This window comes from Dromaius novaehollandiae, chromosome 12, assembly GCF_036370855.1.
Source record: "Dromaius novaehollandiae isolate bDroNov1 chromosome 12, bDroNov1.hap1, whole genome shotgun sequence".
Classification (NCBI taxonomy): Eukaryota; Metazoa; Chordata; class Aves; order Casuariiformes; family Dromaiidae; genus Dromaius; species Dromaius novaehollandiae.
This window is the reverse complement of record NC_088109.1, coordinates 10,800,456-10,824,539: the sequence shown is the minus strand read 5'-3', so window position 1 is coordinate 10,824,539 and position 24,084 is coordinate 10,800,456. Positions and strand designations below refer to the sequence as shown.

Below are 24,084 nucleotides of genomic sequence, written 5' to 3'. Positions count from 1 at the left end.
TCTTACATATTGGGCAATGGGCCTGGATCTTTACTACAAATGTAATGTTCAATTTAGTCTATAAGTAACGCAGATTAACCTTTTTCTCTCCTTCAAAAGATGAAAAAATTGGAAAATTGTTTGTTTCTAGGTTAAAATTTAAAAATATTTTTTAAAAATCCTTTTTATTGGTGAAAGAGTGGAAGAAAATGTATGTGTGTATCTTTCCTCAAAATGTGAAACAACCCTTTTTGCTCTGGATAGACGCAAGTTAGATTTTGGCTAGAAATCTCCAGAAAATTTTGTGATGGATCTTAGGGGTCTGAAAGAAAGGAAGAAACTTAGAAACAGCTGTATTTGGATTTTTCACTTTCACGTGCATTCAGAGAGAACCACAATTATAAATAAAGCTTAATTTTCAACATCAAAGAAACAGTTCAATGCTACAGTAACCAAACAACTGAATTTCTATTAAGATTAAAAATGAAGGACTAAACTATATAAATTAAGAAGGAAATGTTGGAAGAAATCAAAAGGGAAAAAGCAAAGAGAAATAAAAACAAATTTATGAAGGTTTAAAAGCTGCACTTAACAACAGCAATAACATTTGAAAGGAGAGAGTAAATTTTTAAAGCTCAATTGCAGATGAACTGATAGAGTAATATGTGCTTAAAGATAACAGAAAAGGCAAAGTATAAAACATGTAGTCAACCTGACTGCCAAGACTGCAAAAGGCAGCTAGAGAATATGAAAATGTAATGAGGAAGTCTTAGATGGTGCTAGCGTAGAAAACAGCACAAAGCTATGGAAGAAACAGCTTAAAAAAAAAAAAAAAAAAAAAAAAAAAGTTGAATGTGCACTCCAGCACAAAAGTTTAAATAAGGAGGTAAGATGGCCTCTTAGGAGGGTATGAGGACAATCTATCACCAGATAAAACAGACCTTGCTAAAAACATAAATGAATTGTTTCGCTGTTCACAAAGGGGGCGGGGAGAGGGAGGGAGGGTAGATATATATTTTTCAAGGGAGAAAGAAAATACAGACTTATGTCAGAACAGGGATCAAGAAATTAGTACATCTGAAGACTGACAAGACTCTAGGGGCAGTTGTACGTGATCCATCCCAGATTTTGGAAGGACATGACAAAGTAAATATGGGAACCTTCAGTGGATATACTCAAAACCTCTCTGGAAAAGCAGAGGTATGAGGGACTCAAGAGAACCTAATGCAGTACTGATATTTGAGAAGGGATCTAGGAAACATCTATGAAAAATACAGACATGCAGTCGTGACTTTGGCAGTGGGGAACTTATGGGAAAAACTAAATTACAGGACAGAAAGGGGAACACCTGGAAAGTTACGATTTAATTAAGGACGGTCAGCATGGATTCACACAAAACGAATCATGCCTAACAAATCAGATTTATTGAGGAAGTAACAGAAAGACCAGGCAAAGGTTAAGCCATGGACATACGGAAAGCTTTTGATACAGTACTGCAGAGAAGGCGAAGCCTGCAAGGTATGAAAGAATAAGACAAGTGAACTACAGAGTAGATGGAGCACTGAAAAATGAGTTTAGCGGGAAGGATATTGTGCATAACAGCTAATAGAGACAGAATGAGTGGTTTTGCAGTTACCCATATGTCTGAAATTAGGAGTTGGGAGTGAATCTTTGATATGTGTGAGCTGAACCAGAGGTTAGAGTATCCAATTCATTTATTCATCTGATGTTTTTTGATTTTGTTCAATAGGGAAAACAGGTCTCATTATTTCCATTAAGAGAAGAGGGATCTCATAGAGAGAAGTTAAACTCACTCCTTAATTTCTGAGTTTCAGCAGATGTGCGGACCAGCCCTCTCTAGCACTGTCTTTGCTATCCGGCAAAGATATCAAATGGGATGCACAGAGAATGCAAGTTGGGCGATGAGTTTTACTGATGATACAAAGAGCCTGTGTGCGTGCGTGTATGTGCATGCTTGTGTAAGGGAGAATCAATACAAAACAGGAGGGTAATAAAATTCTGAATAAGGTAGAAAGGGCCTATTGTCTTTCCCTTCCTGTGAGCGGTCAGGTTACCTCTCTGCTGACTACTTGAACAGTTTCCAGGTACAGTAGTGGGATACAAGACAGTCTTCTGACAGCGTTTTAAAACACATCACTTACCACGTCATCTCTGTCTTCCCACTCAACCTCAGAAAGATCTACACTGCTGTAGTTGGGCTTTCTTCGTTTCTTCCCTTCTTCATACTGGCATAAGAAAAGGTGAAATGTTTAGCATATCCTGTTTTATCTGCACAAAGATTGTGTCTCAGAAGATTTTTAGGACTTGCTGGATGGCTGTTGATTGCACGCAATACACATAACAGTAGGTAGCTTAATTTACATAAAGTGAACCATATTGCTGCATAAATATTTTCTCTGAACTAAAAACCTACTTCATACATGAGTATTTGCATGATCTTTTGCCATGAGACAAAGATTTTCTTGAAGGGCACGTTGAGAAGTCAGACTCAGCAGTTGTACCTTCTTTTCCCAATATGGAAACTACAGGAGGCCTTCATCGTGTAGTTTATGTTAAATGTCTCAAACTAGCTCTTTCAGCTGTACAGGAAGTTATATTTACTACAATCTTATCATCAAAATGTTTACACATTTCTCTTCAAACAAGATAAGATGCAAGTCCTGGGAAGTGTGGTGTTAACATTTGCTGATACTATATTTTATCTACAATTTCATGGGAAAAGTAATATACTAATAATGATAATTTATAGTTTTTTATCACGAGTCACCATTACACTGTAAATCTCACATTTTAAATAAACATCACTAATGACAAATGGATTCTACATTGGGGTGTTTATAATGTGGGAAATTCTGCCCTCTGCTGAACATTCAAAACCAGAGAGCCTATTACTGTACGAACAAAACTCTTGATTTGTGGAAGATGACAACGTATTTGGGAAGATCTGAGAATAAATAAATTAATCCAAATGGTTAACCAAATTTATGGGAATATATTTGAAAGATTCACATTTGGTGAGGTCAGCGCATTGTGAAATTTGGCCTTTTAACTTCTATGATACATATGGGGGGGGGGAAGTCTTTCTGTGAAATGTGACAGGATATTGTGAAAATTCTCAAAATCACCTTTGTAACTCACCAGCATAGCATCATAGAAGTATAGAAAACGTACCTTTAAGGCAGTATATATAATTGATTCTCCTCCCCCAGGGTAGGACCAACTATACATAAACCAAACCTGTCAGTGCTTGAGACAGCCCATTCATCACTGGGGCTAGTGCTGCAGGAACTTTCAGCTGCATTCTGCAGATTGCAGAGGGATCAGACCGGCCAAAGAGAAATCTTGCTTTCTGAACATTAAGAGGTTATCCCTATCCTGACTTTTTCCTCTTTAAATTAAAAGACTCGCATGTGAATCCCACAGTTGCTCTCGCAGGGTCACAGTATTTAAAAACAGATATGACAAAATCTTCCTGAAGAACAGCAAACTGTTTTAGAAGACTGACTGCTGGATCCTAATCACAAAGAGAGTTTGAGATGCTGGCAGCATTGTCATGTTTCTTCTAGCACAGGCTTCACTGAGCCTCCTTAATTTTAATCCATGATGATTCAGATACTCCAGTCATTTCTATGGATGCTCCTTCTGGGCATCTATGTGGGATAATGTCCTGAATCAATTCTCATTCTTCTTTTTGAATAAGAAAAATTCTCACCACCTCTGCAGGTGTAACCCTTAGACTGGGTTCTGACAACTTCTGGAGATACTATTGAAGAGTACATTTGTGCACTTTTCCTGCCCTGCTGCTAGAGGTTACCATTCTCAGAGCAACTGAGGTATCTACTTCTGGGCTGATGCTATTCACAGATGGGTAGAGAGATGTAAAGAATTTCTGCTTTCAGCACATGCTCATATACCAGATTGTGAATTCAAACAGCTCAGTGCTCTGATTCATTCTTCCTACATGACTCAGCTGTGATAGCTGAAGAGATAACTATACCAAAGTATGGAAGTACAAAACTTTGCAACCACTATAGTTAAATCTCACAGGAATAAAAAGGAGAGGATAATGTCCAGTTTACTAGCAGGGCTTGATTTTTGTAGTTTTCGACATTTTGCAAAGGTCCCATTGTAGCTGCTGCTACAATACTATTAAGATATTTATATGGATGCATCAGGCATATAATCTTTAATCTTTACAAGGAGTAACTATGTCTACTCTCAGTGAGCACCAATTAACCAAGCACAGCTTTGATTCAGTCATACTGGTATAGACAGAGTTGCAGTCAAGCTCTGAAATACTGAGAGCTGAAAAGTGTTATACAGAAGTTTACTGGGATCGTTTGAGTAGAGCAAATGTGAAGTAACTCCTGTACTGGTTCCAATCTTTAATTATATCCTCACTCACAGATGTTGAAGAGCTTCTGGGCTATATCGCATTTTCAAACACACGCAAATCTTTACTTATGACAATAGGAGTTGATGTTGTGTATCTGACAGCAGAAGTGGGCTACAAACAAATAAAACCGTTTGCATCTTTTTTTAATTTTAATCATGTAGAATACATATCTGACACTAAAAGAGCCCAAACCAAAATCCAATAACAACCAAAAAGAGAGCTAGATAAAATATTCAAAGTTCTGCCACAAAGCCAGAATCAGAAGTATTTGTGTGTTAAAAATTCAGACAGGCAGGAAGAAAACCAAAATCCCAATGCTAAAGCAAAGGGTAGACTTCATAAGACCCCAAAAGAACTCAAAATGCAGAACCATTAGGACAGGAACAGGTAAAGTATTGAGATGCCTAACCGCTCGTTACATTCTTACACTTTACGGGCCAGTGTTTAGTCACCTACAAAGGAATTTGGTATGTGAAGAGTGGACTTAGGATATATTTCAGGGAAGGATGGCAGAGAAAACATAAAAACCAACTTCCAGCAGTGACTGGATTTCTTCTGACACCAAAACTAGCAATTATTTGTATACCTAACTTTTGTATAGGTAATATTTGTATATTGTATAGGTATTGTATTTTGTATAGGTAATATTTGTATAGGTAACTTTGCTTATACATCTAACCTTCATGAAGATACTAACTTATTCCTAGCAGTAAATTTACACATTCATATACTTATGTAACTAAGGCCTGAAACATAAAGACAAGTAGATCAATTATCAAATATTTCACAACACTAGTGTTCAACTGGCTATTCTTCTCTAGTTTCTTTCTAGCTTTATTGCTTCTCTAAGTTTCTTTCTAGCTTTATTGCTTAGCTAATTTCCATGGACATGGAAGCAATTCATTAGCTTTTAAAAATGGCATTCACCTATGCCTTTTTCTCTGGTAGCAAACTGAATCTAACTTCACTGTTATGTCTATCTGAGACTCCTGGATGAAGTACAAAACACTGATTGAAGGCTGAAGCCAAATCCATTTGCAAGATTACTATAAAGCACCAAAACAAATTAGAAAGACCCACTGGGAAAGATAGAAACTAGGAGCCCTACCAAATTACTCTGATTTAAGTGTATGAGGAAAAGAGGTAGATATAAACTGTGTGCTGTTAATCTACTTTGGCCAATATAAAATGTGTGGTGATATTATATAGTAGTTAACCCCTGCAAAATAAATAATGGGCACAAAATATTTTAAATATCTGGACTGGGATACAAGAATCTTTGGGTTTGCTCAAAATTAGCTGATAGCTCCAATGTACTATTGTTTGTGGAAAAAAACAAGGGCAATGATTTCCTTTGGTAATCCAAATGACTTTTATCGTATTCAGTATCTTTTATTTGAGGTTTGGCCAAACTGATAACAGCACTGGCTGATTCAAACAACATGTGACGTGTACTGTTTAAAGACTGAATCACATTTTTTCACCACCCCCTATACAACCATTTACATGTGCCGTTATTAAACTCTTCACTTTGATTTTTTTTTTTTTAACATACGCAGTCCCAAACCATCTGCATTGAATATGACCTGCCACGTGTTTATAAAGTCAGAGTGTGGCAATCTGATCATGGAGGGAGCAAGCTACATCTTAACAGCTGCAAGCCTCGGGTCTAAGGTGATTGGAATTTCTCAGACATGTGCTTCATGTGGATAACAGGGTGGGGGGGTAGGAGAGAGTGAGTTGCTGTGATAGCAGTTCTTGAAAGTGTCAATAGATTTCGGTGAACTAGCTTAGGCACATTTGTGAATCCCCTGTGAGAAACCGTGAGAGCAAAAACGTATCTCTCAAGCAACAACCAAAGGCTGGAGAGGTAAAATAATGTCATGGGCAAGCTCCTCCTGGCCATACCACTACCCTAAGTACCAAAACAGGCAATCAGGAACAACAATAACAGCAAAAAACTCTTCCAATTTAAAAACATAGCATCAGTTGATTAAGTCTCATCTTTATGGATTAGTACTTCAGAATTAGGACAATGTATTAACCTAAATAGAACTTCAGCATGATCCTATTTTTTTTGCTTAAAGGAGACAAACGTTAACATACACAAATATGCTTTGCTGAGCTTGAATTCTGTGTAATAAAATACGCAGTAAGATTCCATGTATAACTACAACTTCTATAATTATATCAAGCATATTAAGCCAGCCTTTAAAGATACACCTGTCTACAAAGTTTGATAGGATAGGTTGAAAAAACAAGTACTCTAGCAAAAGAATCATCAACCAAAATTACACACTTCTCCATATTGTTTTAAATAACTAAACACTCGGACTGAACAGAGTGTCATTACTGCAATTCTCCAGGCTAGGCGGTTATTCAGTGACCTCCCTTCTTGCAGATTCATTATCACCTACTTATCGTCTTGTGCAGTCCTAACTGGCACAATGCAAAGACTGCAGCTGTTTGAATGGCAGCTGCATTGAACCTGACTTTACCTATATTTGGTCAATATAAGGTCAGAGAGACAGACCTTTGTCAGCAATCAATCCCCGTATAAATCGCTAGAGTCACACTACTCCTGTAGAGGTTACTGTGCCTGAGGCATGCCTGGGGAGCAAGTGATACGCTTCTGCAAAAAGAGACACACCACTCTGCCATACGGACTTGCGCAGAAAGGAAGCGGGGGGAGGCATGTCCTTCCTACTTCACAGTTTGGAATTATTACAACCCCTGCCAAAAATATCTGCAAATATGTAGTAAGTCCTTCAGCATTAGCCCATTGATAAGATAATGCTTCTATCCTAAAATGATTAGAGTTTAAATACTATGGGACAAAGACAAGTGCAAATATAGGCGAAGATGGTGAGAAGACAGGGGAAAAGATTGCTTCAGTAGACTGATTCACACTCTGAGGTCTAAAAAAGCAAAGAAAAACTCTCTTCTCTGCTTCACCTGTTTAGATATAACCACCCACAGTGACTAAGCTATCATTCACCATGGACTACACAGCTCCAAAACATTCTGCCTGGCAATGTGTGTGAAGCTGCATCCTATCTCAGTGTTAACCACTACTGCTTGGCTTTTAAGCTCTTTATTTCATTTAAAATTATTCCTGCTCACATGATCCTGATTTGATTCTTGTGATACTTTTATTTCATGACTTGCATTTATTTTGTGACCTCAAATGCTCTTTTATTGCTCTGCATTTAGTCTCGAGTCTGTACAACACTCGGAGGTGTCCAAACTTGTTTGCTGCACAAAGCTCCTCACGTTATTGTTAAGAAAGATGTAACATCTTGATTTTCTTAGGAAGAGAGGAAGAAGAACTTCCCTTTTCAAAGACAGACTTTCATGATAAGCCTATTATTTAAGACTTTAATCCAGAAGTTCCTAGGTTATGGTTGGCAGTGAAAACCAGTTATTTTGGACTGATTTTTCATGCCAGATGGGAGTGAAAAACTGCCACACTATAAAATTTCCAGCAATATTGCAGAGAAAAGCTGACAACAGGAGACATGTCATTTGCTGGGGAGGAGAGAAGAAGGCAATTCTAAGTTTTCAGGCAGAGAAAAAGTAGATGTACCACGTATACAGCAAGAACCATCTAGCAAAGTAATAGAAGAAAACAGTTTTCATGCCACATCTGTACTTCAATGGCGCTTTCTCCTTACAATCATAACATATGTGTTTGCATTACAAATAACACAGTATCATTTAAAGTAATGACACAGACAGCATGGAAATATTCACTTCACAGGGTGAAGTGAAAGCCAAGGAACAGAACATAGCGTTAGGTCACATGCCTACAGACTGGACAAAAGCACATTGGCTGCGCTCACGTTTTCAGGTGGATTGCAGTTGATTAGCAGTGTGACATGCATGCGATTTACTCCACTGAAGAAAACAACCCCTCCATTTAGGATTTTATCTGCATTCTCAGAACCTTATCTTTTGGGATTATGTAAAACTGGCAGCTGCTTATAATTATTTGGGGTTTGAGTAGAAATAATTAAAAACATCTGCCTTTATCTTAATACTACCAGACTTAAACCCATGAGCTCGGGTATACCTAACTTCAAAGCTGAAAGCAAAGAATAAAAGAAAGCCTCACATATTGCTAACAAATTTTCAGTGATTCATTTATATGTACAACCAGTTATTCAACAGCCTTCAAACCTTTAATTATCTTTTAAATATATGTAATTTTGCACTTCTAATTAGATAGCAATTTAATGCTCTCACAGGGATTCAGATGGGCTGTCTTTTTTAAAATGTAAACTCCAATAGGAATAATCATTGGCATTCAAGTGATTGAATTCTTCAGTTATTTAAATGAACGTGAGGCATTTACACTGTTCAAATCATTTAAATATTCTGCTGTCAGCTACAGCTGTAGAGTTTTATGGAGTCGCTGAATAAAGCAAGGGTAAGTGTAGGTTATCTTACGTTCCAGGCGGGACTCCCCAGAGAGAAATGAGATTTGCTGCTTATGAAAGGCTAACACTGCTTAAGTGGGGCACTAATGTTTCCCCCGAGACTTGAATTTCTCTGTTTTTCTATATTAGGAGAAACAAATTTTCCCAGAATTTACCGCTACAAAAGACTCAATACTGGTCTAGCAATCTTTAAACACAGCAGGTCCTTTAGCTATATGAAATATCCCGTGACAGTCAGCATTCTAAATTTACATTGGTGACTTACTCTGGCAGCTAAACCTCCCAAATATTGCATGTACAGTATTATGATATATGCATGTGATTTGTTTTCTGTGTATAACTTTCCCTATTAAGACTGTCCAATTACAGGAAGATGTGCATCATTTAAAAAAAATTATCAATTGAAGTACAGTTTATAGTGAGAAAAGGAATATTCACATATAGCCATTCAAAATATCACCATTACTAGCCTTCCAGAGCTTAAACTGAGAGCATGAACATATGCCACAGTTTCCTCAGGGAGAGAGAGGAGCTTGATTTAAACTTAGAAATACTATAAAATCCTCAGTCATCATTGATATTATTCATCTATAAGTTATAACACATTCCTAATCTTATGTTTATCAAAAAATGGTTGAATCTGAATAAAAGATACTTCTGACTGCATAACAAATGCATTTAAGTACATATTTTCTTCAGTTAAGGAACCTGAGCTCCCTGGTCAGGAACTTGGAGCATTCTACCCTACACGAACCTAATAATTACTGAAAACAAAATCCCTCTTTATTCTGTGAACAAAAATACAAATTCCATTGCCAGCAATGAATCAAAAAAGCCACAGACCTTACAAAATCCACCAGGAACCTTCCTGTTATTCATTGAAAGTATGTGAAAAGCACCTAATATTATGACTGAGGGGCAACAGTACAAACCCCTAAAACTAGGTAAGATTCACAAAGGTGTCAATCAGTGACAATTGCAGGCACTACTCATTCAGTGGCATTCCCTAATTTCTCTCTAATCCTACCACTCTTTCTTCATAAAGCAGTTTTCTTTTGACATCTAGATATAATAAACTATATGATGACAGTTACAGCAAGGAGAAACGAGCCACAACTGATATGGTGATCGTTATTAAATGCATGTAAGAAGTACACAGTATTAGTTTATTAGCCTTCCTTTGCATTCATTGCACTCATTTTCTTGGCAAACTATGACATTGTCATGATATATTCTGCATCTTGACATTTAACGGGGTAATACCTAGCACCCTGCAAGTGCTAAGACAATATTGAAAAATATGCACTAAAATCTGACATAACTGAGAAAAACTTTGTCCTTATATGCACATTTCAAGTATGCATGCATTTCAGAAAACAGGAGCCGTTTCCTTGAAGAAATCTAAAAATTCACTTTTTTGAATTCCCAAACAATTCATTTTTTCTTAACAATAAGTTGTGGTTTTTAATTAGATATAAAATTCAAAATGACATCATACAACTGAAAAGATCCTCTCATGCAGAATCAGATATTGTGTTCTGTAAAATATAGGGACTTCTAATCAAAATGCAGCATAGAGGAGCACTCGGACATAGATGCCCAGAACAAAAAAAACAAATGAATTTAGGGAGAAAACCGTAAGGAGCACATTTTTCACCCCATTTATCATTGTGCATTATGAAAACAGCAATGAATTACCCCCAACTTACAGTAGTAAAATTGGACTCAGGTCTAAGAACTTTCCTAATGAAAAACATTGCAAAGATGCTATCAGTAGCTTATTACCTATATCTGTAGGGGGTTTTGTTTGTTTTTGTTTTGTTTTGATTTTTACCTAGGGGATTCCCAAAAGGTTTTACCAGTTACGGCTACATGTGCCTACAAGTGAAATGATAAAACCTTGCAGTGTTAACAAAATCATGTAGCCTGACTCATGGAAGAAAATAGGTTATTTCATCTGATCAGACTTTAAATTACTTATTTACAAAACTTTTGGTATTTAATTTTGGACACCTATCAAATGTTATTAATGCACTTTGAGTTTTAAAGACATTTCAGAAGGGGCAGGTTTTTTTGCTTAGTGTTGTACCACATCTGATAGCTTATGCACAAATAAAAACCGATCATACAGCAGAATCTGCCACAGCTGGATGAAACTTCAAATATAAATCAAAGTAATAAATGTAAATTATAATAAGAAAATCAAAAATAATTACTGAAGAAAGCCATGAACAGAATATTACTTTCCAAGGAAAACAGATGATACAAATCGCTGCATCTTATAAGCTTGCTTGTTAAAGCCTTTGGTTTGGAGGCTGAAGTTCCCTCTTTGGGACAAGGGAATTTAAGTAAGAAAATGAGGTTGTTCTCAACACACTACACTTGTACAGTACAATGCAAAGTACATTATGTTATCTAAATTAAACTTGCAGAGGGTGCAAGAGTATCTTTCTTACCCCCCTGCTATACAAAGCTCTGGTGCATGGATTTGGTTCCCCCTTTACCCTTGATGAGGTATGCTATTAGCTGTCCTGTCGTGGCAGAGAGGAGATTTTCGTATACGTGTAGCTATAGCACAGTACTCTGCATCAATATTAAAAAATCCGGACGTGTCATTACCGTCAGCTACAGCATCTCGAATTACCACTGCAGTTTTTAACGGGAATTCCCCCTAAAATAGGCGTAACGTGTAAAAACAACATGCTAAACCTACGAAAGGCCCCGAAGCGCACCAGAAAGGGGACAGAGGGCGATTTTCTTATTCAGGACTTGAAATAAAGAAAAAAATCCCCGCTGAGGGTCCCGCCCTGCCGCCCGCACCGCGGGAAAAGCCCCCGCGCCGCGGCGCCCCGCAGCTGCCCGCGCTCCGCGCTCCCCCGCGCCGCCGCGGTGCTGGGGCGCCACCGCCCGGCCGCGCAGTCGCGCCGCAGCCCCCCCCGGCGGAGGCCGGATTCAAGAGGGGACCTCGGGGAACATTTCCCTCCCGCTCACGCAACTGGTAATGCCTCCCAAGGTGGTTTTTTTTTAATTCTCCAGAAGGCATTTCCAAGCGCTCCCTTGTTCCCCCGTTATCATGATTAAGCTGTTTCTCCAGACTCTTCCCTCTCCTAATGTCTTTTGGAGAAAAGCCTAACTAGAAGATCTTTTAGATCCCGCCACGGCAACAGTAACTGATGAAAACTTCCACCAGACCCTGAGCTGGGAGGGCTGGTGGCCACGGAGCAACTGTGACAAAGTGCCACCTGGACCTGCAGCTCAGCGAAAGCACCTCCCTGCCCTGCCCTCTGCAACTTCTCCCACCAGCTGCACAGACGCAGCCGGCCACCCTAACTGAAAGCCAAGTTTATTCCAGAAACGGTAGAAGAAACAAGAGAGGAAATCTCCAAGAAAAACATTTTAAAATATAAACCCAATAGGATAATCAGCACATGAAACATAGCTAGCTTAATGATTAAATATGCTGCTCAGGATGAGATAAAAATCTCGTGCAAGAGGAAGCACTCTTCCTCAGCAAGCGTTTGCTATCCTGCCTGTCTTTGCAGAGTCCCATAAGACAATTTCTTAGAAAGCAGTATGTCAGCTGCAGAACTAACAGATATGGCCACTGGGGATAGCAGCGCAGAAGCCTAGTAATATTCCAGCTTCACATCACCGCAGGAAAACATAATGACAACATAAGCCAGTTTGGAGCACGTCAGTAATCAGTGCACTTGAATGTAAACCCCAACGCATCTAAATAATTTTAGGTAGTATCTTTGGTGAACTTCAGTTTCAGTCCTGCATGTCTATTTGCACATACGTCTTACCACAAATTTCAGGGAAGTTTTGCCCCTGGTTATAATGGTATCAGGATTCAGCCTGTAAGAGTAATCCGAAGGCGCAGGCCAGCAATCACTTCACTCTCAAAACCTGCGCTGAAGTCCACCGGAGCCTCCCATCGTGCACAGCTGACAGAACCCAGAGGTGGACGCGACTCTTCCAAGCTGAGCTCAACTGAGCACACCATGAATATATCACAGCGAGTTCCCTGCCGTCGACAGCTTATGGGCTGCTGCCCAGCGTTTTGATTCTAAAGACAGAGACTGTTGTATAAGGTAATGAAATAAGTGTCTTCAAGATGTACGCTGGGGCTAGGGATCGTAACATAAAACCACCTTTTCCCTCATAAAAACATGCCACCACAACAGAAATAAGGAAAGCAGATAACACCCTTTGTCAGTCTAACTTAAATTATGCGCTATTCCTGGATTTCATTACTTTCTGTTTATTAAAGTACTATTTTTTGGAACAATCCTTGAGGTAAGTAATTTGCCAAAAGAAAAAGGGACGGTATGGTAAATGCATGTATTGTAAAACTCCTGCTATGTAAATAGGGAACTTTCAAATATATATTCCTATAGCTTCCAAATATAGGCTGTTAGAGGTACCTATGAAGAATGAGAGAGAGATCTTCAAAAGCCCTTTTAGGAATCAAGACAAGGTGATGATTTTAGTATTACTAAGAGTGGGGAATGCTATAAAAAGCCAGTGCCTTTATACCTAACCTAGAATAGGATATCAAAGAAACATGAATTTTAATACATACGAAGAGAAGAAAAAATGTTGTGAGGGTAGTGGCTGATCATGGACTAAAAAAACAGTGCCATCACATTTCCCTTAGCAACAGCTGAAGGATTTTGAAGGTAAGCCCACACTGGCATTTCCCACAAAACACAAAAAGCTAATATACAAGCTTACATAACAGCAGAATAACATTTAAATTCAACATTTTAACAACTGAGGATAATTAGCATTACTAAACCAGCATAAATGCTTAAATAGCAAACTGTACGACAAGACAAGAAATGCTATGACAGTCAACTCTCTTATCTAGTCAGTGTGCTCATAGCGTTGACTCTTTCCAGAGATTTTTAGGATATGTCCACGCTGCAGCTGGATGTACAATAAAAGCAAAATTAGACAAATACTCACATGATCTAGTCTAGCCAGCTGAGGTAACAAAGCAGTGAAGATGCAGCAAAAGAGACCTCAAGGTGCATTGATAATCTATGTATGTAATCCACTTTCTCTCCGGTGGTTTGGACAGTCCCTATTGCTGCCTCTTCTCTGCTACGGTTACCAAATACAGCTCAGTAAGCAACTTCAGTCAGAAAAGCAGAGAACATGGATGAAAAGCTAAATAAGAGGTCAGAAAAATGCAGAGAATATGAAACAAAGTGCAGAAATGCAGAAAAGTAGGAGTTGAAAAACATTACTGCAACATTGAAACAATCATTGATAACAATCACAAATTATTACAGAAAGTAAGAAATGAAAAGGAAATATAGGTCAGGAGCTTCTGCTTTCTATATTCATAATATAAGAATTACTTTTAATGAAACTTAAAAATTGAAATCACAACTCTTCTTCATAAAATGGTTACAATATGGAAATCATTGCTATGAGAACTCAAGTAGGTGGAAGAGTTAAAAAAAAAATGAGTAAGATGTTACTATGGATGACATAAGCGTCTACCTTAACGTCGGTCTGAATGGTAACGTACCAGAACAAGACATGTAGAAGACAAGCAGACAAGAAGACAAGCAGAATCCTATCTGAAAATATTAAGAGTTGCCCTGAGTGCTGCAAGGACAGACGTTTTCCACATTCTGTTCTTGTTCAGTTCCTGAGTCCGCCTCAGGAACACCTAGTGCCGGAGGCTCTGGACTAGATGGGTCTGGGTGAGGTGAATCAGTCTTGTAAATCCTATACTTAGATACTTCAGAAGCCTGTACTCTCTTGTAGAGACAAGACACACTTTGGCTGACAGATGAAATGTTGAGGTACCAACACAGAGCTTGCTATCTTGCTTAGGAGTAAGATGCATCTACTGAGGCTGGAAGTTTTTCATTCCCTAATCTCTCTGTATTTGGGTAACAGAGGTCCTACTTTCCATAAAACAAGAGGTTACAAATTCATCATTACGGGAAATCATCTGTGGAGAGTGCAGAGCTGAAAAAAACATTTTAGGAAAAAATAAAGGTCACAGCAGCATGTGAATTTAACTGACTGAGATCTGAGCTAAATATACCTAGACATAAAGCTTTAATGACTCATCACTGGGATGGTGAAAAACAATGGGTTCATTCGCAAGAGCCATTTCTGAGAACAGTATTGCTTATTGCTCAATAATATGCCAAATTCTCTCCAGGTCTTGCTTTCCATGTCTGTGGAAGTTTCCACCATCCAGAAACATGCGTTATATTTATACAAGAAAAATAATAATCAAGCTATTTATTTTAAAATTCTTTCAAAGATACTGTAACATCCATTTTGCCATTTGATTGGCTGTCTATTTCTACAGTGATGTTACTGAGAAAAAGTTTTCCCATTCACCCATGAAAGTCCCCCTGCTGAACTTTTCATTTACTCTACTCTAGTTAAATAATAAATAAGGAAACAATAAGCGCAAATACAAATGTTAATTAAGTGTGTAATTCCTAGCCCAAATCTTAGAAAGCCAAAATGCCTTTGCTGACTGAAAATGTCAGATACGCTAATGAGTTCATAAATCATGCTTTTCAATAATTTTATTTTTATATGAAATTATCCATCCAATTAATATTTCTGTTTTCTACTAAAATATTGTTGAAATCAGACGTTACTTAAAGTGGCTGCATGAGAAATACATATGGCAACCATGTGTGTATGGCAGTGAAATCATTAATACGGATGCTTTGCTATGAGTTGATAGTGATGGAACGCTTGCAAGTGCTGTTCCTAAACAATGATGCAATGAGGAATGTACCCGATCTCTGGGGTGTTAAGTTGATAAACATTCGGGTAACAGGCACTTCTATTTTTCCTACTCTGATTAATGCAAACAGGACGATAAGGGAAATAAACGTAAATTTGCTGTTATTTCTCTTTTAGTGAGAAAATCCCTTGTGCCCCTATTCTGCTTAAAAATATGCTTTACTGAAATTTCTGCACATATTTTAAATTAGCTTTAACACTTTAACATGACAAATAGGGGTTATTACATAGCAATAGAGCATTCCGTTTCAATGTAAAATGAACATAATTATAGCAATTTTTGGCTTTGCTATTCTGCAGCAATGGAGGTCTGCATCTTTTGCAGAACAACATGTATATTTTATTTTTTCTTGGATATTTTCATGCTAACCTTTGTTTTCAGAGGAAAATAGTATTATACTCAGTAATGTGTTCAAAGAGTTGTTCCTGAAAAAAAAACACTGCTCTGTTGTATTTACATTTCTTAACAAATATTACATTTTTAACAGCAAAAGAAAAACAAATGCAACACATATAGCTAGATAAAATAGACTAGTAAACAGAATTCTTACCAAAGGCCTAAGTTCCGGATGAGTCAAAATATATCCATTGTTTGTAATTGCAAAAGCATATCCATGAATACCTAACTGTAAGAGTAAATGAGAAAGAAATACTAATTAGCATGGTCTCCAGTGATTTCTGAAAGAAAAAACCCAGCCAAACATTTAGTCATCTATGGCTTAAAGCTGGCATTCATAAGCCTTATCAACACCGCATTTCATTATAATGTATGCAAAGCACTGATCCTTGGCATTTTGTGAAAATGAGAACCTGTCATTGCGATGAATTCAGCATATAGCACAATTTTAAAATGTCACACACCCTTTGCTATCTAGGGCACTTATTTCTATGTGCTTTAGAGTGAATTAAATATATATATGAGACACCAGAGCACATACCATATGATATGTGCCAAAGCAAAGGGATACTGGAATTTAGTACATTCACATATTCGCAGGAGTGGCTAGGTTCAGCTTACGTCACTTGTGCAAGTGACGTTGTGAAAGATTCGTTTAAATCAATGCTACTGAGTGTATAGTTACGCTGAGCAAGCAGTGGCCTGTCATCTCTGGTATTTGCATCTACCAGTCTTAAAGATATTCTACCTCTCTGTTAATTCAAGCTTATTTGGATACACAGAACAAGGCTTATTTCTACTCAAGAAACTCATGCAATTCACATATTTGTAGCAAGTATAACTATGGGAGATCATGAGAGCAATGAAATGCTTTATGAGGCCTAACGGTGTACATAATCAAATTTAGCACTGTACTTATTTAAATAACAACACTACCATTTTAACAATATGCCTCTTGCACAGCTGAGTGCACCCACTGACTGCAATAATGGTACCTTCCATTCATTCGTGTGGTCACTCAAACATCCCCCAGCAGAAACTTGCTGCTAACAGAGACTCCTTCTGCAGCTTCAGTACATAACTGACTTTTACCATGCAAAGAGTGAATTTATGTATCTCACTATATTTTTTCACTCAGTTCTTTCAATTCTGAAGCAACATAATATTCCATATGTGTGAAACTGCTCACTGAAAATGTGATTCTGTTCCAAGAGCTATACTTTTATTTGAGCATCTTGATATGCTGAGGTATTCAAAAAAATAAAAGCATCTTGCTTTGATATTTGTTTCACATTTTTTGCTATTAACAAACTAAGTTTTATAAAAATATTTTTTCTTATTAAGGATCTGATTGAGCAAACTGTCCTTATTCAACAATGTGCTTAACCAAATGGTTTAAATTTAAGCAAATGATTAAATTTTTATCAAAGACGGATGGAACTTCAGTACATTCTTAGTACTTTGCTGAAGCAGGTCCTCAGGAATTTGTCTGACATAAAGCAATGGGAGCAAGGTTAACAAGACAGAATCATTTCTAAAATATAAGTAGGACAGCAAGTCTGTTAGCTTCTGTAATTTTCTGGAAATATAAAATACAATGTGATATTATAGCAAGGTGACAGAGAAAACGTAACCAGGTGAGATTTATGACGGCTCTCTCCTGTGAATGATTGGATATCATTAACTATATCTGCCACGTAGAAGATTGTTTCATAAATTAGCAGCTTTCCTAAAGCAATAAACTTTAGTGAAAATAATAGAAGGTGATATGTTCTTGGCATCTCTTCATAAAGGAAGGAGAACCAAAATAATAACAGTGGAAATATTTTACCTATTAGATTAGGAGAAGTGAACCAGTTGTTGGCTAAATATCAGATTGCAAACGTAATTGTTGATAACTGCAGAATGACATCCAAACAACAGAAGTCAGGTAAGGGAACAAACGTGGGTGGTAGACTTCTTAAGAAAAAATATTTGCCTTTTTGAAGTGTACCCACACTCCAAGTGTAGCATTTTATTGTGTTTTCATTTGTTGTACTTGAAACAGTACACTGTCTGTACCAAAAATGTTTTGGTTTGAAAGATACTACTGCTTACAGCAGTATTGCCGTTTTAAACCTTGAACTCTCTGTCCAAATGATAGACCAATTCACAAAGGGAAAAACTTTTCATGAGGGCTGTAAAATGCCATGTGAAAACTAAATATTACTGTATCCAACCCTACTTTATTCAGGACAAACTCCCACTGACATCTGGGGAAGTTTAGTCTGGATAATGACTGCTGAAAATAGCTCATTGTTATTATTCATCTTCCTCTGCATAAAACCCATCTCATGCAAGCTGAGAGAATTCCAGGTCAGCAGAATTTGATTTCCAACCAATCATTTTATATCCTTGTGCGAATTTTATTTCACATGCTGCCTCTACAGGAATGGGTCCCAAGGGTGATTATGCTCTTGCAATTGCACGGTATTTTTACTGTTCAGAAATGTTTATAGTACGTGAGACTGGAAGTTATAACTTCAGTGATTTTGCTAACCTAACTGTATTGCATGATATTGATGCCTCTTGCAATAATCTTCTCTTGCATTACATCCTGTGATATAAAATGTACCTTCAAATAAAAAGTCTCATATTCAGAAAGATGATCATATATTACTTGCACCAAATCAAACTAAGTCTTTAAAATATAGTAATACCATATGACAAAACCAGAATTTTAAATCTGCCTGCCTATCTTCTGCTTTTCTGAATCACTCTAAATGAGTCTGCTGTGATACCTATTGTTCGGGCCCCGCACTCTCTCTAGGTTCTCTTATTCGGACTATGTCCAGACCTTACAGATACCTTCCAAATAACATCTCTATGATTTGGCCTTTTCTATCCAGCCATGCACAGCCCGACTTTCACTGGTCATATCTTCAGTTACTACGACATCATTCTTCCTTCTCATTACAAATGAAACTTGCTCTGCCCGTAGCTCCTTAAGAGTGCTGTTCCAACAACTGTTTCTCTAGACCCAAATTTGGCCCAGATAACCCTTTTCTCTGCCACCTTGCACTGGTTCTGCATTTCTGCATACACAAAAGCACAATTTAATTGTCTGTCTTTTCAAAGATTTTCAGACCCCATCACACCCTGCTTAACATGTTCCTCACTACCATCAGCTCTCATCTCCAATCGGTTGGGCCAGCCTCCCACTGCCTTGGTTTCAAATAAGCACTCTCTGCAAATATCTAAAAAGGCTCCTTTATCTTCTTCCTTCAAAATTCTCACAGCTCATAATGTCCAAAAACAACTGCTTTGATGGTTGTTGCATCAAGACTATTTTTTGTTGTTTATCCTGACCAGTAACGTCTCAGGGTTCACTATCTTCTGATATCAGTGTATATTCATCTGCTGCCTCTTGCCTTAGTCTGTCAATGTTTCCCAGCTGGTACAGCCTTTCTGCCCTGTGTTTGTGCAGCATCTAGCCCAGTGAGATCCTAGTCCCGGGGAATTATTGCAATACACTTTATCAATATTACTGACAGCATTTCACATCAATTTTCATCAAATTCTCATTTAATTTAAACCTACCAGTTATTGCATATTGATCTGCAAAATTATGTGGTAAATGCTAATGCATTCAAATTATAATTAAAATGGATAAGGGGATTTTTCTTCCTAGCTAGAATTACCTACAACAGTATCAAAGAATATTCAAAGATAACTCACAAGTCAGCTCATTCCTCCACCCTCTTAGAAATCAGTAAATAAGAGCATGACAGCCAATTAAGAGGCAAGCGTGACATACAAATTTATCAGTACAGTTACATGTCAAAATGCAGCTAGTCCAATAGTTGGCCTCTTTAGTGAAGGCTGCCTACAGTGTCATATTATGTGCTTGTTTGTCTTACAAATAAATTTCCACTAGAAATTAACTGGAAGTCATTCCTTTAATTTTCATTTGTGACTGAAATGGGACTACAGTAAAGCATTTAGAGATAGAGAAGTAGTGAAATACTAATGTACTGTATCGTACTTAAATGAAAAGTAATTATATCTTTGCATTTGCCTGAGATTTACTGAGTTACAAACATTTCAGAATAGATCAAGTGTGACAAATTTTGCAAACTTTTTTCATAGATATTTTTGAAGAATTTTATAGTACAGTTGTCTCTGACTTGAGAAAACTATGTGGAGGAGGAAATCTAGCATATATTGTGTAGCAGAGATGGAACTAGTAGTCTGGTTGGTCAGGAACTTGTCGAAGTTCCTGAAATGTGCCACTCGCTTTAATTCAAGGAACCTACTTTGGGATGTGAAATTGGGGAAGGAAGTGCTACACACAGGAAGGAAGCCTCAAGCCATGGTAAGGACAGATCTTTGTATGGTTTCAAGGACAGATATTTGTATGGTATTCTGTTGAATGGGTTCACTTTTATTTTATTTATATGATTTTATTTATATGATTTTATTTAAGATAATACTTCATGTATAATACCTGATAGAATACATTGTGAAATCTGAAAAAAACAGAAGATCAGGCCAGTCATTAATTTGGATATTGGAAACCTGGGCTTGATCTCCGGACTAATGGCATTTTGCCATGAGAGACTACAGAGCTAAGATTCCCAAAGAAAATGAGTGAAATAATGGAGCTACATCAGTACAAATATGGACTTTGCCCTCTAGGTTCCATTATTTTAATAAATGTGCATATGTAAGTTAATATGCTAAATAAATGTAAGATATTATACTGAATATAATGGAATATAATCATCATTTTTAAATTACCTTGTATTTTGGAATAGTTTTTAGAAGTTCTTTAACTGGGACATCTGTGCCGACTACTCCCAGAAGAATCCCTTTTGATCTCTGAAAAGAACAACAAAACATGCACTCAGAACCACTGTGGAAATAATAATCAATGGTCTAGCTAATTTCACCTTGTAGCTACTCTACAGAAACGAACAGATAACAGACAAACTATTAAAAAGGTGTGGGAAACAGAGTCTGGTACAGCTCATCTGATCAAACAGTCATTTAATCAATAACATTGCTTCTTTTTCCTTAATCTGCAATTCAAAACAAAAAGGCATGCAACCTTTCCATAGTTATGGAGTCCCTCAACAGAGAACTTCTACATGCAAAGTAGTTTTCAAAGGAAAAACTACTGATCAAAATATGTTATCCTCCCACTTCCCAATTTCCCTGCCATTTGGTACACAAGACAGAAAGATAAAGCAGAAAGGGAAAAGTACATGTCATTTTCTTTAATAACCTGTTAAATTATTAAAGGTAAACAGATATATGCATAATATACACATATGACTATATGGGGGAGAAAATAGATATAGATTATTTGCTGTAAGAAAGATAATCTAGAATAAAGAAAACACTAAGGCCTAGCATCATCTGGCATTTTTCTCTTAGACATCGGGTTTTCTTATTTTATTAGTTAGAGTAGAGCATAGTTATTCAGGCTTATTTGTCAGCCACATTTTTATGCTAACAAAGGGATACCAACTGCAAACAAAGTAAGAAGGAAAAAGGAGGAAAAGTTTTAGGGTAGGCTAAAACCTTATTAGGCCCCTGAAAGTGGCTTCAGTGCAGTCACCTCATTATCGCATAATAAAAATAGTCTGAGTACTTACAGTCTCATTTTGCTTACTAAATACTGGCATGGCAACAGTTGTCATCAGCACCAATCCCTGATCATCAGCAAGCTACGTTTGAAAAAGAAATATTGTCTCTAAGAACTAAGGCACAATTACAGATGTGATTACAGTTTTCAATTACATTTTCTTCTTTTTAAATGAGATAAGGCAATTTATCTAAATGATGCTAATGTACTTAGAACTGCAGTCAGTCCAACCCAGTCCAGCCCGGTCCCATCTCAATTATATCAGCTCTGCCCACCCCAACAGCTGCATTGGCAGGAAAGATGCCTCATCTTCATTTCTATTGCAGTCTCCCATGAGAGATACCAAGGAGTTGAAATGTGGGTTGTGGAAGCAGCATGTGCAGTAGCGAAGCAGCTGGAGCTCCGTTCTACATCTTTCCCAGTGTCAGTTCTGCCAAGATTGCCTCAGGCTGTTTTCTCCCAGCAAGGAACAAGAGGTCATGAGTGCATGCACTTTGTTTCTGGTCCAGACTGAGATCTCATCAGCTAATGCTGCAGCAGAAAGGATGACAGCCAGTTAGGATCCCAGGAGCATCTTTGCTCCATCTGGTTTCAGTTTGCTGGACTAGGTGGTGGCATAAAGCATTAGCTGATTCTGCACATCAGTTTTTAATATATTTCTTCAATTTAGGGAGAAAACAGATCTCCTGACCTTGGTTCCATTCAAAAGAAACACGTAGGCCGCTTTATCATTGACCACAGAAGAGCGACATTGCTCAGACAATTGTCTCCTCGCTCTTCACGCCCTCTGGCCAGACTACATCTTTGCCACGAGGCAAATGCTAGCAGGGCAGGCCAGCTGCGGTGCTCGGGGAACGACGAGCACTGCCCTGTGTGCCAGTGGCTCTTCATCATGTACGTATGAAAGATAACTCAAGCCAGCAGTTGCGAGTTACTGTTAAATTCTTTTTTCCCCTATAATTTTGGAAGATATTTAAAGTTGACGAGGCTCATGCAACTGTTAAAAGCATGAAGTATCCAGCTATAATTACAACTACAGATTTCTAAGCATGATTAACGTCTTCTAAGTTACATCTTTGTTTAGCCAAAAGGAGAGAGCAAGAGGCTGATCTTCCTGAGGAATTTTCTAGGTGAGTTTCATGCCCAGTTGCGACTGTGACATTGTCTTACAACCCCTCCATCAGTATCACATCTTCTGTACTCAGGCACTATTTCCAATACATTTTTGGAGAATCACTGGAATTTTGATTTTTGCTAACAATGCTTTTGTTATGAATTAAGCAACAACTATCAGCTGCCCAAATTCTCAGAACACAAGAGTCATATTATGATCAGGACATTTTATGAAGCGTAACTCACATTAACAAATCAAGCTAAATCTAGAACGTTACATGTCCTGCAGCTCCCATTCTGTTTCAGGGGTGTTTCAGTTTCCCAAACAAGCATACTTCGCGAAGCATGGCCTTATCCCAGGGGGAGGAGGAACATTTGCAAACATCAGACAGGAAGACAAATGGGTTTTAGCATCAAAAAAGTTTGTATATGATAAGGAATTGATAAAGACATGAGGTGGAACCAGCTCATGATCGTTTGCTTTTTTGTTTTCTTTTTTAAAAAGAACAGATGTTTCCAACCCTGATACGATCCTTCATTTATTAAGCAATAATGAGTCTAAAAAACAAAACAAAAACAAAAACACTGGGTATCTAGGGCTTGTAGTTAAAGTTAACTGTGGCTGAACTAGCTTAAGAACTTACTCTCCTTGGCCAGAGTAGTACAGTCAAGCACGCTGATACGATTTGTATGGAGAGAAGCCTTCTATGGTCCCAAATACATGTACATCAGGAAGTGAAAAAGCATTTGCCGATTATGGGGTGACAACTTGGAGAGTTCAGAGATCTTATATGATTGCCCAGGGTTGTTCATCTCTGACATTATGCAATTGTCAAGTATCGGTATGATACTGTTTTATAACCAGTGCTGTCTTAAGAGATGACTGGAAACAATTTATTGGGTAGGATGCCAACCAAGTGACTGTTAAAATCTTAGGGTGTTTTACATTTTTTTAAATGGGGGAAAAAGCAGTTTAGAGTTTCTGGGAAACTCTGAGAGAACAGATCATTAACTCTCAAAATTAACTACGGAGCATGCAGAGAGTGATTACCTTGTAAACTGTGATATCTGCAAGTACCACCAAGGGCTGGCTGCTGTATTCATTTTTATAGAAATGTGAGCTTATAGTTCAACCTGTTGTTTTTCTGGTAGATGAACAGATTGTTGGCCACTTCTTAAGTGCAGTCAGCAAATAACTGGCTGATAGATGACTCATATTTGGGATGTTTCACTGAGTTATCCACCCAAGCTGCAGTTTTATTTGCATCATAAAAATTGTTAAGACTGTGAGGAATGATCTTTTTTGGGAGGAGGA

The 24,084-nt window shown here is 37.7% G+C and overlaps 1 protein-coding gene across 2 annotated transcripts in view; it reads right to left on the bottom strand.

Annotated features, from left to right (window-relative positions):
* Nucleotides 1–24,084, bottom strand: part of CACNA2D3 (calcium voltage-gated channel auxiliary subunit alpha2delta 3) — a 478,082-nt gene that overhangs the window by 108,939 nt on the left and 345,059 nt on the right. For both annotated transcript variants that reach the window (XM_026096289.2, XM_064518911.1), the window contains 4 exons: nt 21,667–21,738; nt 20,807–20,887; nt 16,182–16,256; nt 2,142–2,225 (listed from right to left, as the gene is read on the bottom strand). In XM_026096289.2, coding sequence (XP_025952074.1) covers nt 2,142–2,225; nt 16,182–16,256; nt 20,807–20,887; nt 21,667–21,738 — 312 coding nt within the window. The remainder of the gene's footprint in view (nt 1–2,141; nt 2,226–16,181; nt 16,257–20,806; nt 20,888–21,666; nt 21,739–24,084) is intronic.